Genomic DNA, 13,163 nt, shown 5'->3' with positions numbered 1-13,163 from the left:
TGGATCAGATGCTGCTGTCTCTTACACTCTCTTACACTCTCTTACACTCTCGCTCACTATGTACTTGCACTCTCTTGCACTCTTACACTTTCTCTCTCCAGCACTCTCTTACACGACCTCTCTTGCCAGCACTCTTAACAACATTTGCACTCTCTTATCAAGACTCTCTTGCACTGTAGCTCTGTCACTATCACTCTCTTGCACTGTAGCTCTGTCACTATCACTCTCTTGCACTGTAGCTCTGTCACTATCACTCTCTTGCACTGTAGCTCTGTCACTATCACTCTCTTGCACTGTAGCTCTGTCACTATCACTCTCTTGCACTGTAGCTCTGTCACTATCACTCTCTTGCACTGTAGCTCTGTCACTATCACTCTCTTGCACTGTAGCTCTGTCACTATCACTCTCTTGCACTGTAGCTCTGTCACTATCACTCTCTTGCACTGTAGCTCTGTCACTATCACTCTCTTGCACTGTAGCTCTGTCACTATCACTCTCTTGCACTGTAGCTCTGTCACTATCACTCTCTTGCACTATAGCTCTGTCACTATCACTCTCTTGCACAGGCTGTCTCTCTATTCCCATCCTCCTCTCTCTTCTCTACTTCTCTTCTTTCATCCTCTGTCTCTTTTCTTTCTCTTCTCTAACCGTATTTTTCGGACTATAAGACGCACTGGGGGGAATATGAGGGTGCGTCTTATGGTGCGAATGTGGACCCGGCAATAGAACGGCGGATGCCGGGAAGGGAGTTTTGCCTCTCATTTAAATAAAAGGAGATCTAAGCGATAGACAGTCCCCAAAATGGTAGAACTGAAAAGGACACCTGACCCCACAAAACCCGCTCTTATGGTCCGGGGCGTCTTATAGTCCGGGGCGTCTTATAGGCCGGTGCATCTTATAGTCCAGGGCGTCTTATAGTCCATAGAATACGGTATTTCTTTATCTAATATCTTCCTGTCTCCTTCCTCATTTCATCACCCTCTTCCTTCATCTTTGCTGCTTCTTCTTCCTCTTCCTCTCTCTCTCGTTTGCTGCTTACATTTGATGGTGTTTTCTCGTTAGAATTTTTTTTCTTCCTCTTTGTTCTTTTCTCTTCCTTTCTTCTTTCTCTCCCACTTTGCTCTTCCTCCATCTTCCTTTCTCTTGCTCTTACTATTTTTCCTTCCTTCGTTTTTCTTCTTCCTCTTTCCATTCCTCCTTCTTCTTCCTTTTTCTTCATCTTTGTTCTATCTTTCTTCTTCTTCCTCTTTCCATTCTTTCCTCTTCCTCTTCATTCTTCTTCCCCTTCCTTCCTTTTCCTCTTCCTTCCTCTTAACCTCTTTACCTTTCCATTCTTCCTTCCTCTTTCTTCTTCTTTCCATTCTTTCCTCTTCCTCTCTCTTCTCCTTCCTCTTCCTCTTTCTTCTTCTTCCTCTTCATTCTTCTTCCCCTTCCTTCCTCTTCCTCTTTCCATTCTTCCTTCCTCTTCTTTCTTCTTCCTCTTCCTTCCTCTTCCTTCCTCTTTCCATTCTTCCTTCCTCTTCCTCTCTCTTCTCTTTCCTCTTCCTCTTTCTTCTCCTTCCTCTTTCTTCTTCCTCTCTCTTCTCTTTCCTCTTCCTCTTTCTTCTCCTTCCTCTTTCTTCTCTTTCCTCTTCCTCTTTCTTCTCCTTCCTCTTTCTTCTTCCTCTTTCTTCTCCTTCCTCTTCTTCCTTCCTCTTCCTTCCTCTTCCTCTTCCTTCCTCTTCTTCCTCTTCCTTCCTCTTCTTCCTTCCTCTTCTTCTTTCTCTTCTTCCTTCCTCTTCTTTCTGGGTTCTCTCCATCTCTGGTTTGCTGCTTCCGTCTCATGGTGTTTTCTTGCGCGGTTTCTTTTCTCTTTTGGTTTCAGTAATTTATGAGATACAATATTTTTATTCAATGGGCTCTTGAATAAAATATTGTTTGTAATGCCTCCTCCTTTCCACCCGTTCCTCCTTCTTTTTCTTTTGTGTTCTTTTTCTTTGTGTTGTTTTTCTGCCTCTCTGGTGGATTTTCACAGATCCAAACAAGAAAACTAAGGGCAAGTATATTCCAGCAATAGATCTTCCTGCCCCCCCCCACAACCCACCTCCCACCCACCCGCCTGCCTGCCCGTCACCCTGCCCGTAATGCCTACTCCCCCCTCACAGACCCCGTCACTCCTCCTCCTGTCTGTATCCTCCTGTCACTACCCGGTGTCATCTCCTCCACCACATGGGATGAAGTGGGACCCTCGTCCATCTCCCCCCTCCATCCGTCCTCCTTATATTACTGCCTTCTCTGATCCCCTCTGTGCTGCTGAGCCTCATGTGGCACCGTGTATATATGTATATACATTCATGGCAGTATATATATATACAGAGACAGCGTGTGCACATGACGGCCGCAGGTTCTAGGCCCAATGGTGTTCTGGTGCTTAAGGGGTTAAATCAGGCAAGTAATGGTCAATCCCTCCTCCGACCTCCCCTCTCTCTCTCCAGACGTCTCTGACCCTTCTCTTTTCTTGTTCCCCCATCGCCCTCTTGTCTGTCGCCCTCCTGTCTCCTTGTTACCCCCCCCCCCAGCTCCTTTAGTCGTTCCGCAGCCCCCTCCCCCCGTGTCTCCGTCCACCCCCCCTTCCCCCTCATTTGCCTTGCTGCCCCTCCTTGTACGGCCACTTGTGATGAAGTTGTGGCCTTCATCTAGTTCTCATGAATGGGTATTAGTTTTGGTAACACCCGTCCACACCCGCCTCCCCTTCCTCTCACTCCTTCCACCTTCTTTTTTTCAGCACAAGCTGGGAGGGGGCCGTGCTGAGCGATGTGTAGTCTGAGCCAGGGATGATTGGATTTGGGGGGGCTGGGGGTCTTCATTCATTGGTGACTTTGCAGAGGTAGAGCTTGTCCTGACCAGCACGGCCCCCGGCAGCTTCTGCCGATCCCCGGTGATCCTGTATTGGCAATGCTGATGAAACAATGGTAGTGTTCTTACTCCGCCCCCCTCATCGCTTGCCCTCCCCCCTCTATTAGAAGGTAACAGTCCAATCAGTTGCGTGTCTCCGGCCACCCCACCGTGGCGCACCCCAGTGCATTGTGGGTGGTGAATTTCTGGCACTTTCATATCGAAAACAAATCCACAAAATACTCAAAAAAACGCATTGAATATAAACTCCTCGTATCCGATCTGGACCAGTCCCAAGGGCAGGACCCACCATGTGCTGTGCCACCCCGGGCCCCCACAATGCACTGTGCCCCCGGTCTGGGTGGCCGTATGCTTGGACTGACGTGCTGGGTATCTCAGTGTGGCTTGTAGGTGCCCCCTGAATGGTCCAGCTGTCCTTAGTACCCAAATACCATGCATGTGTAATGGCCACTGACTGATCCAAGGGAAGCGGCCAGCTAGCGGCCTAGTCACAGGTCACCCCTGTATATACACCCCCGAGTACACAGCGAATATACAGCACACTGCCGAGAGCCAAGCACCACAGTCTGGAGGTAAGTAGTCACCAGCCCAAATTGCGACAACCCCCAGCAAAGTCACTGTATACACAGCAGAATAGTGAGCGCAGCTCTGGAGTATAATACAGGATAAGTAATGTAATGTATGTACACAGTGACTGTACCAGCAGAATAGTGAGCGCAGCTCTGGAGTATAATACAGGATAAGTAATGTAATGTATGTACACAGTGACTGCACCAGCAGAATAGTGAGCGCAGCTCTGGAGTATAATACAGGATAAGTAATGTAATGTATGTACACAGTGACTGCACCAGCAGAATAGTGAGCGTAGCTCTGGAGTATAATACAGGATAAGTAATGTAATGTATGTACACAGTGACTGTACCAGCAGAATAGTGAGCGCAGCGCTGGAGTATAATACAGGATAAGTAATGTAATGTATGTACACAGTGACTGTACCAGCAGAATAGTGAGCGTAGCTCTGGAGTATAATACAGGATAAGTAATGTAATGTATGTACACAGTGACTGCACCAGCAGAATAGTGAGCGCAGCTCTGGAGTATAATACAGGATAAGTAATGTAATGTATGTACACAGTGACTGCACCGGCAGAATAGTGAGCGCAGCGCTGGAGTATAATACAGGATAAGTAATGTAATGTATGTACACAGTGACTGTACCAGCAGAATAGTGAGCGCAGCTCTGCAGTATAATACAGGATAAGTAATGTAATGTATGTACACAGTGACTGCACCAGCAGAATAGTGAGCGCAGCTCTGGAGTATAATACAGGATAAGTAATGTAATGTATGTACACAGTGACTGTACCAGCAGAATAGTGAGCGCAGCTCTGGAGTATAATACAGGATAAGTAATGTAATGTATGTACACAGTGACTGTACCAGCAGAATAGTGAGCGCAGCTCTGGAGTATAATACAGGATAAGTAATGTAATGTATGTACACAGTGACTGTACCAGCAGAATAGTGAGCGCAGCTCTGGAGTATAATACAGGATAAGTAATGTAATGTATGTACACAGTGACTGCACCGGCAGAATAGTGAGCGCAGCTCTGGGGTATAATACAGGATAAGTAATGTAATGTATGTACACAGTGACTGTACCGGCCGAATAGTGAGCGCAGCTCTGGGGTATAATACAGGATAAGTAATGTAATGTATGTACACAGTGACTGTACCTGCAGAATAGTGAGCGCAGCTCTGGAGTATAATACAGGATAAGTAATGTAATGTATGTACACAGTGACTGCACCAGCAGAATAGTGAGCGCAGCTCTGGGGTATAATACAGGATAAGTAATGTAATGTATGTACACAGTGACTGTACCTGCAGAATAGTGAGCGCAGCTCTGGAGTATAATACAGGATAAGTAATGTAATGTATGTACACAGTGACTGTACCAGCAGAATAGTGAGCGCAGCTCTGGAGTATAATACAGGATAAGTAATGTAATGTATGTACACAGTGACTGCACCGGCAGAATAGTGAGCGCAGCTCTGGGGTATAATACAGGATAAGTAATGTAATGTATGTACACAGTGACTGCACCGGCAGAATAGTGAGCGCAGCGCTGGAGTATAATACAGGATAAGTAATGTAATGTATGTACACAGTGACTGTACCAGCAGAATAGTGAGCGCAGCTCTGCAGTATAATACAGGATAAGTAATGTAATGTATGTACACAGTGACTGCACCAGCAGAATAGTGAGCGCAGCTCTGGAGTATAATACAGGATAAGTAATGTAATGTATGTACACAGTGACTGTACCAGCAGAATAGTGAGCGCAGCTCTGGAGTATAATACAGGATAAGTAATGTAATGTATGTACACAGTGACTGTACCAGCAGAATAGTGAGCGCAGCTCTGGAGTATAATACAGGATAAGTAATGTAATGTATGTACACAGTGACTGTACCAGCAGAATAGTGAGCGCAGCTCTGGAGTATAATACAGGATAAGTAATGTAATGTATGTACACAGTGACTGCACCGGCAGAATAGTGAGCGCAGCTCTGGGGTATAATACAGGATAAGTAATGTAATGTATGTACACAGTGACTGTACCGGCCGAATAGTGAGCGCAGCTCTGGGGTATAATACAGGATAAGTAATGTAATGTATGTACACAGTGACTGTACCTGCAGAATAGTGAGCGCAGCTCTGGAGTATAATACAGGATAAGTAATGTAATGTATGTACACAGTGACTGCACCAGCAGAATAGTGAGCGCAGCTCTGGGGTATAATACAGGATAAGTAATGTAATGTATGTACACAGTGACTGTACCTGCAGAATAGTGAGCACAGCTCTGGAGTATAATACAGGATAAGTAATGTAATGTATGTACACAGTGACTGTACCAGCAGAATAGTGAGCGCAGCTCTGGAGTATAATACAGGATAAGTAATGTAATGTATGTACACAGTGACTGCACCAGCAGAATAGTGAGCGCAGCTCTGGGGTATAATACAGGATAAGTAATGTAATGTATGTACACAGTGACTGTACCTGCAGAATAGTGAGCACAGCTCTGGAGTATAATACAGGATAAGTAATGTAATGTATGTACACAGTGACTGTACCAGCAGAATAGTGAGCGCAGCTCTGGAGTATAATACAGGATAAGTAATGTAATGTATGTACACAGTGACTGCACCAGCAGAATAGTGAGCGCAGCTCTGGAGTATAATACAGGATAAGTAATGTAATGTATGTACACAGTGACTGTACCAGCAGAATAGTGAGCGCAGCTCTGGGGTATAATACAGGATAAGTAATGTAATGTATGTACACAGTGACTGTACCAGCAGAATAGTGAGCGCAGCTCTGGAGTATAATACAGGATAAGTAATGTAATGTATGTACACAGTGACTGTACCAGCAGAATAGTGAACACAGCTCTGGAGTATAATACAGGATAAGTAATGTATGTACACAGTGACTGTACCAGCAGAATAGTGAGCGCAGCTCTGGGGAATAATACAGGATAAGTAATGTAATGTATGTACACAGTGACTGTACCAGCAGAATAGTGAGCGCAGCTCTGGAGTATAATACAGGATAAGTAATGTATGTACACAGTGACTGTACCAGCAGAATAGTGAGCGCAGCTCTGGAGTATTATACAGGATAAGTAATGTAATGTATGTACACAGTGACTGCACCAGCAGAATAGTGAGCGCAGCTCTGGAGTATAATACAGGATAAGTAATGTAATGTATGTACACAGTGACTGTACCTGCAGAATAGTGAGCACAGCTCTGGAGTATTATACAGGATAAGTAATGTAATGTATGTACACAGTGACTGCACCAGCAGAATAGTGAGCGCAGCTCTGGAGTATAATACAGGATAAGTAATGTAATGTATGTACACAGTGACTGCACCAGCAGAATAGTGAGCGCAGCTCTGGAGTATAATACAGGATAAGTATTGTATGTACACAGTGACTGCACCAGCAGAATAGTGAGCACAGCGCTGGAGTATAATACAGGATCAGTAATGTAATGTATGTACACAGTGACTGCACCAGCAGAATAGTGAGCGCAGCTCTGGAGTATAATACAGGATAAGTAATGTAATGTATGTACACAGTGACTGTACCAGCAGAATAGTGAGCGCAGCTCTGGAGTATAATACAGGATAAGTAATGTAATGTATGTACACAGTGACTGTACCAGCAGAATAGTGAGCGCAGCTCTGGGGTATAATACAGGATAAGTAATGTAATGTATGTACACACTGACTGCACCAGCAGAATAGTGAGCGCAGCTCTGGAGTATAATACAGGATCAGTAATGTATGTACATAGTGACTGTACCAGCAGAACAGTGAGCGCAGCTCTGGGGTATAATACAGGATAAGTAATGTAATGTATGTACACAGTGACTGTACCAGCAGAATAGTGAGCGCAGCTCTGGAGTATAATACAGGATAAGTAATGTAATGTATGTACACAGTGACTGTACCAGCAGAATAGTGAGCGCAGCTCTGGAGTATAATACAGGATAAGTAATGTAATGTATGTACACAGTGACTGTACCAGCAGAATAGTGAGCGCAGCTCTGGAGTATAATACAGGATAAGTAATGTAATGTATATACACAGTGACTGTACCAGCAGAATAGTGAGCGCAGCTCTGCAGTATAATACAGGATAAGTAATGTAATGTATGTACACAGTGACTGTACCAGCAGAATAGTGAGCGCAGCTCTGGAGTATAATACAGGATAAGTAATGTAATGTATGTGCACAGTGACTTTATTCTATGTAACCTGAGGCCCATCTCTGTTTCCTATACAAGCGTTAGGTCTCTAGGGGGTGCTATACTCTATTTAGAGAGGTCCCCACACATTAGTGAATATACCGTATGTCGCTGTCCTGCGGGTGACTTATACGAGGCCTCATCATTTCTCTTATTTGAGCAGTCCCTCCTCCTAGATGATGATGCGACCACACGGGTTGCAGACCATGCAGCTGCTCTGGGGCTCTTGGAAAGAGGGGCCTTGCCTAGTAGATCCCCCCCCCCCCCCCATTTGCACCTGACCCTGTCCATGGGCTGAGGTTTGCTCCACCCTGGCTACCAGGCTACTTTACCACCAGGACAGATTGGTGCCAGCCCTCCTGAGGTCACTAGAAGACGTGTGGGTCGGTTGGAGAGGTCTCGCTGCTGACACTATAATTTGACCCAGGACTTTGTCCACCCCATAGAGTCAGGAGCAGTGGCCAGGGCTATAGATGCCGCCACCCTGTGCACTAGGTTATTAGTATTAGTGATGGCCTCGGGTTAGGTCACAATTTCCTTGGACGTGTCTGTAGTTCCACTAATGGTCACCAGGTGGCGCAGTCTAAGGCTTATAGATATCACTGGGTGAATGGACCCCATTATTACGGGGTCGCTGCCACTTTCCCATTTTATAGGGGTGCAGGTCTAGTAATACACAGATCCTAGTGCCAAAGGAGCCCCCAAAGCACATGGAATAGCCCAGGGGCCTGTCACAGCTTTAAGTGACGCCTCTCCCTCATACGTTACACTCCAGGTTTAGGGGTTCTTCAGAGCTACGGAGTCTTACTCCATCCCCCACACACCATCATCCTCGCCGCAGCACTCTGGGACTCTCCAGCTGTGGCACCACAAGTCCCAGCATGCCTTGCCAGAGGGAGCCGGAGAGCCCCAGGTTGCCAGCCTGTGTTACTGACGGACGAGCCTTCCTCCTTCTCTCCACTTCATTGACCTCCATTGTTTCAGCTGAAGGTTGTGGCCGGATCCCGCTCCTCCCATACATCCATGCAGAGCCGATCCTGGTGCCCCACACAGTCAGGGTCCCCCACATGCCGCCATGTTAGGAGCAGCCCCCCCACACGGTGCGACCCCCGCTCGCCTCTCACTTGCTGGATAATTCTTTTTCTCTGTTACAGATTTTGAGTCTTTGATGCCGAACACCTTTGAGTCTGAAGGTCGAGTGTTCTTGGCTCCAAGGTAACATCATGGTGAATCTGGCCGGGCCCTCATGTCCTCCTTTCTCCCTCCGAGTCGCCCCCTGAATCCTTAGAAGCTGAGAGAGTCCTGCTCCGCCAATGGCGGGGGTGGGGCTAGCTGTATTTAACCCCTCATTGGGCGAGAACCTTATTCAGCCATGGCCAAGATGTCTTCTGTGTGTCTTGGCTCCTCTCGCCTGATCTTCTTGTCTCCTCTGTTGCTCGCAGGCAGTACTGCCAGGACCTCGAGCAGTCCGAAAACAACACCGAGTTCTTGCTGAACTTCATTTCACTTATGGAGAAAGTGACGCCGGACTCCAAGCAGTGTGAGTACAGAAGAGACGAGGATGATGATGGTGGAGGCTGAGGATGATGCTGGAGATGACACTGTTGTCCTCTGCTGCAGGTGACAGCATCCTCCTGCATAACCTGATCCTGGACACCGGCATCACACGGGATCTGGCCGATCGTGTCTGGAAGAATAAGGACCTGCTCACGTAAGAACGACGGGCAACGTGACAGATTCCCCTGGTCAGGGCAAACCTCATCTGGAGAACCAAAACTGGGCCCCGGATGTGCCAGAACAATACCCCCCTCCCCCTCCCCAGTCTACGTGTGCGGTCACCGGCTGTCTCATCACAGATGGTCACAGCTATGGCTGGTACAGAGATGACACTGGTGACTGTGCAGGTGCCCCCTCCCCCCCCAGGACCTTCACGTGCTCTTCATTTACCTCCTCCTCCTCCTCCTCCCAGGTACGGGCTCCTCGCTGTGTTTGCGGCTACGGATGGAGGAATAACCCGAGTGTTCCCCAACAGGTCAGTGACTCCAACAGGGAGATTTCTGCAAGTGTCACCATCTCTAAACCTGCAGAAGATCAAACTCCTTCTTGGAGAGTCCGAGAGCAGGAATGTCGTCTGCCCCGGTCACAGCGTCTCCTCCGCGTCTATTCCCCTTCTCTCCATCTTCTCTGTTGTCTTTCCCATCTTCTTTGCTCGGTCTCTCATGTCTTCTCTAAATCTCCAGAGCCGCAGACGACTGGATGGAGGACATGGAACCTCATAACTCCACGTTTTACAGAAGAAGTCTTGACAACAAGGGCTATATATTTCGAGCACCTTATAGAGAATGTAAGTGATGGTGGTGAATGTAGATGAAGAAGACAATGAGTGTGAGGAAGAGGAGGTGAGTGTGTAAGGACTAGGGGAGGTGAGTGTGAGCAGTGTGGAAGGTGAGGACTTAGAGGAACACCGGAGACCAGGAGGGACCATGTGAGGATGGTTGATGGGTCTGATGATCTGCTGTTGTCTCTCGTCAGCTGGTTACCGCCCGTCCGACCTGGAGAATAACACGGTGGGGATTCTGGTGAGCACGGCCGTGGACCTGGAGATTGAGGGCAGGAGACTTAAGCCTGCAGGTGATTTGAGGGGCCGGGCGGGGGGCGTTCTGTGTGACCTGTAGGAGATCAGACCGTACATTTGGGACATTATGATCTGGGTCACTCGGCCTTTAGATTTCGCCTCCATGTTCCGACCCCTCACGAGATTTTCCTCTTCATTCTTCCATATTTTCCTCCAGTTGTCGGAGTAAAGTTGGATCTTGAGGCTTGGGTAGAAAAGTTCAAAGTTCTGGCCAGCAACCATTCAGAATCGAACCCTCAAGGCCCTCGCAAGGTGAGCGACCTCCACCCCCGCAGATCCTGGGCCGTCCTGGACCACCACACGTTGTCCTCAGGGGCTTTGAGTGCAAATACTGACTCGTCTTCTCTTCTCCTCAGCAGTGTAGTCCGTCCAGCAGCTGCGAGATGGACTGCGACATCAATAGTGAGGTGAGTGACCCCTGACCTTTCCCCCTGCACCCCACTATTTATCAGGGTGACCCCGAGCACCGCTCTTCTCTGGTCGTGACCTGCCGTCTCTTCTACAGGATTTACTCTGTGTCCTCATTGATGATGGCGGATTCCTTGTCATGTCCAACCAGCAGGACCACTGGTCTCAGGTGAGGTGGGGAGCGCAGCTCCGGAGGCCCGGTCCGGGGTAATTCTCCGTATATTAGATATGGCGGCTGTACACACAGGACTGATGGGGATCTCCAGCTCCCTGCTGTCAGCCATTGGGTCTCTGTTACCACAGAGGGGGTCGCAGCGTGAGGCGCGGAGTCGCAGTCCCACTACAGTCTTTATCCTCCCCCCCCTCATTAACCCTTTGTGTGTATCGTAGGTCGGGAAGTTTTTCAGCGAGGTGGACCCCAACCTGATGTCCGCCCTGTACAACAGCTCGTTCTTCACCAGGAAGGAGTCTTACGATTACCAGTCATTGTGCGCCCCCAAAACCGAGAGCAACAAGGGCGCGGCCCCCCGAGGTATCTTTGTGGTAAGTTATAGGGGCCACAAGAGCGTCCCATCCCCCCATGTACTCTTGTATGCCATACTCCAGTCACCTCCAGAGCTGCCTCGTTCCTGTGACCTCTCTCTGCAGCTCTGGGTGTGACTGGAGCCTACAAACCTGTCTATATTGTCTTCTCCTCCAGCCGACAATTGCTGATGTGCTGAACCTGGCCTGGTTGTCCTCGGCGGCCGCCTGGTGAGTATAATGGTGGGCGCCACGGCCTTCTCCTGCTGCTGTCCCTGTCTCCGCCTCCTTGTCAATGTGCGGCCTCTCCCCGCAGGTCCTTGCTGCAGCACCTCTTTGTCAGTCTGATGTACACCAGCTGGATGCACGCCGGTAAGACTCCCAGAGGAGGTAGGATGGCCACTGCTCCCGGGAAACAGTCAGCACGCTGGGGGCCATGACGCTTGTGATTGCTCAGGATGACCTGCAGGTTGTGGTGCCTGCTTGCTGACGGTTTCCCCGCAGTAATGGGAGGACAGAAATGTAAAACTGAACAATAAGTGAAAATAATGAAGACTGTAAATCTGACTGTTCACCAGCGTCTTGTCGTGGTGCGGTAAGGTAGCGGCCATCTTGTCTGGTATCTGCCGCACTGACTCCGCCCCTTCTGTCCTGTTTCTCCACAGAGGACATCATGGCAGAGAACCTGGAGCCGCGGGAGGCCAGCTGTATCATGAAGCAGACGCAGTATTACTTCAGCAGCACCAACGCCACCTACTCCGCCGTCATTGATTGTGGCCCCTGCTCCCGGTCAGTGGGGGGCGGGGGAGGGGCAGACGGGCTTATTTGGGGCTTATTAACCTTTGTGGCTGTTTCCTTTGCAGAGTTTTCCACGCTCAGAGACTCTCAAACACAAATCTGCTCTTCGTGGTGGCCGAGACGATGATCTGCAGTCAGTGCGACTCCATGAAGCTGGACCAGGCGGAGACGCGCTGTATCCTTGTAGGGTCAGGGCGCCCCATAGCTGAGGGCTTGTGACAGTGTATCAGTGCAGTCCTGGATGCCAGCGGGTACAGCGAGCCGCCGAGACGTCTAGTGAGATGTATAGCTGCACCACTGCTCCCCGCACCCACCTGAGCTATAAGTGCTGATGTGCGATCTAAGTTCTGTATGGTCAGGTGGGCGGGGTCAGACAGGGGGTGTGATCCAGGGCTCCAATCAGATGCAGCTACTGTTAGCGCTTAGTCACACCCCCTGCCTGACCCCACCCCCTTGACAGAGACTAACAGGGGTGAGGGGTTGAGGGGTTCTCTCTAACAATCACCCAGCTTTCCTGGGAACACAAATGAAGGGGAAGCAAGTTGTGGCTTCTCTGGCGTGTAGTACAGTCATCAATTCTGTGTTGTCGCACTTTAACTCCTGTTCACAGCTGAGGGTCCGGAACAATGTGAGTTGGTGCAGATGCCCCGATATCGTAAAGGTCCTCATGTCTGCTTCGACTACAACTCAATGGTAACTGTCTATTCTATATCCCAGGTGATGTAGCAGAGCTGAGTGTGTGACATCAGTATCTGAGGCTGCAGTCCTATGTAACACCACAGATAGTGTACTAGATGTCACCGGCAGTCCCATGTCATGTAGTAGATGTCACCGACAGTCCCATGTCATGTAGTAGATGTCACCGACAGTCCCATGTCATGTAGTAGATGTCACCGGCAGTCCTATGTAATGTAGTAGATGTCACCGGCAGTCCTATGTAATGTAGTAGATGTCACCGGCAGTCCTATGGCATGTAGTAGATGTCACCGGCAGTCCCATGTAATGTAGTAGATGTCACCGGCAGTCCCATGTCATGTACTAGATGTCACCGGCAGTCCCATGTAATGTACTAGATGTCACC

The 13,163-nt window shown here is 48.8% G+C and overlaps 1 protein-coding gene across 6 annotated transcripts in view; it reads left to right on the top strand.

The window, feature by feature from the left end:
• Window positions 1-13,163, top strand: part of CACNA2D2 (calcium voltage-gated channel auxiliary subunit alpha2delta 2) — a 147,241-nt gene that overhangs the window by 131,465 nt on the left and 2,613 nt on the right. For 2 of the 6 annotated variants that reach the window (XM_075287574.1, XM_075287571.1), the window contains exons 23-37: window positions 8,874-8,934; window positions 9,162-9,259; window positions 9,340-9,430; window positions 9,689-9,751; window positions 9,960-10,063; window positions 10,252-10,350; window positions 10,512-10,606; window positions 10,714-10,761; window positions 10,860-10,931; window positions 11,153-11,305; window positions 11,463-11,515; window positions 11,601-11,656; window positions 11,950-12,073; window positions 12,148-12,257; window positions 12,693-12,775. In XM_075287574.1, the coding sequence (XP_075143675.1) occupies window positions 8,874-8,934; window positions 9,162-9,259; window positions 9,340-9,430; window positions 9,689-9,751; window positions 9,960-10,063; window positions 10,252-10,350; window positions 10,512-10,606; window positions 10,714-10,761; window positions 10,860-10,931; window positions 11,153-11,305; window positions 11,463-11,515; window positions 11,601-11,656; window positions 11,950-12,073; window positions 12,148-12,257; window positions 12,693-12,775 (1,310 nt within the window). Of the gene's footprint in view, window positions 1-2,014; window positions 2,036-8,873; window positions 8,935-9,161; window positions 9,260-9,339; window positions 9,431-9,688; window positions 9,752-9,959; window positions 10,064-10,251; window positions 10,351-10,511; window positions 10,607-10,710; window positions 10,762-10,859; window positions 10,932-11,152; window positions 11,306-11,462; window positions 11,516-11,600; window positions 11,657-11,949; window positions 12,074-12,147; window positions 12,258-12,692; window positions 12,776-13,163 lie in introns of all 6 variants that reach the window. The other 4 variants (XM_075287573.1, XM_075287569.1, XM_075287570.1 and 1 more) reach the window with 3 other exon arrangements.

Source organism: Leptodactylus fuscus, chromosome 9 (assembly GCF_031893055.1).
Source record: "Leptodactylus fuscus isolate aLepFus1 chromosome 9, aLepFus1.hap2, whole genome shotgun sequence".
Lineage (NCBI taxonomy): Eukaryota > Metazoa > Chordata > Amphibia > Anura > Leptodactylidae > Leptodactylus > Leptodactylus fuscus.
The sequence above is the reverse complement of the archived record's forward strand: the minus strand, read 5'-3'. Positions and strand labels throughout refer to the sequence as shown.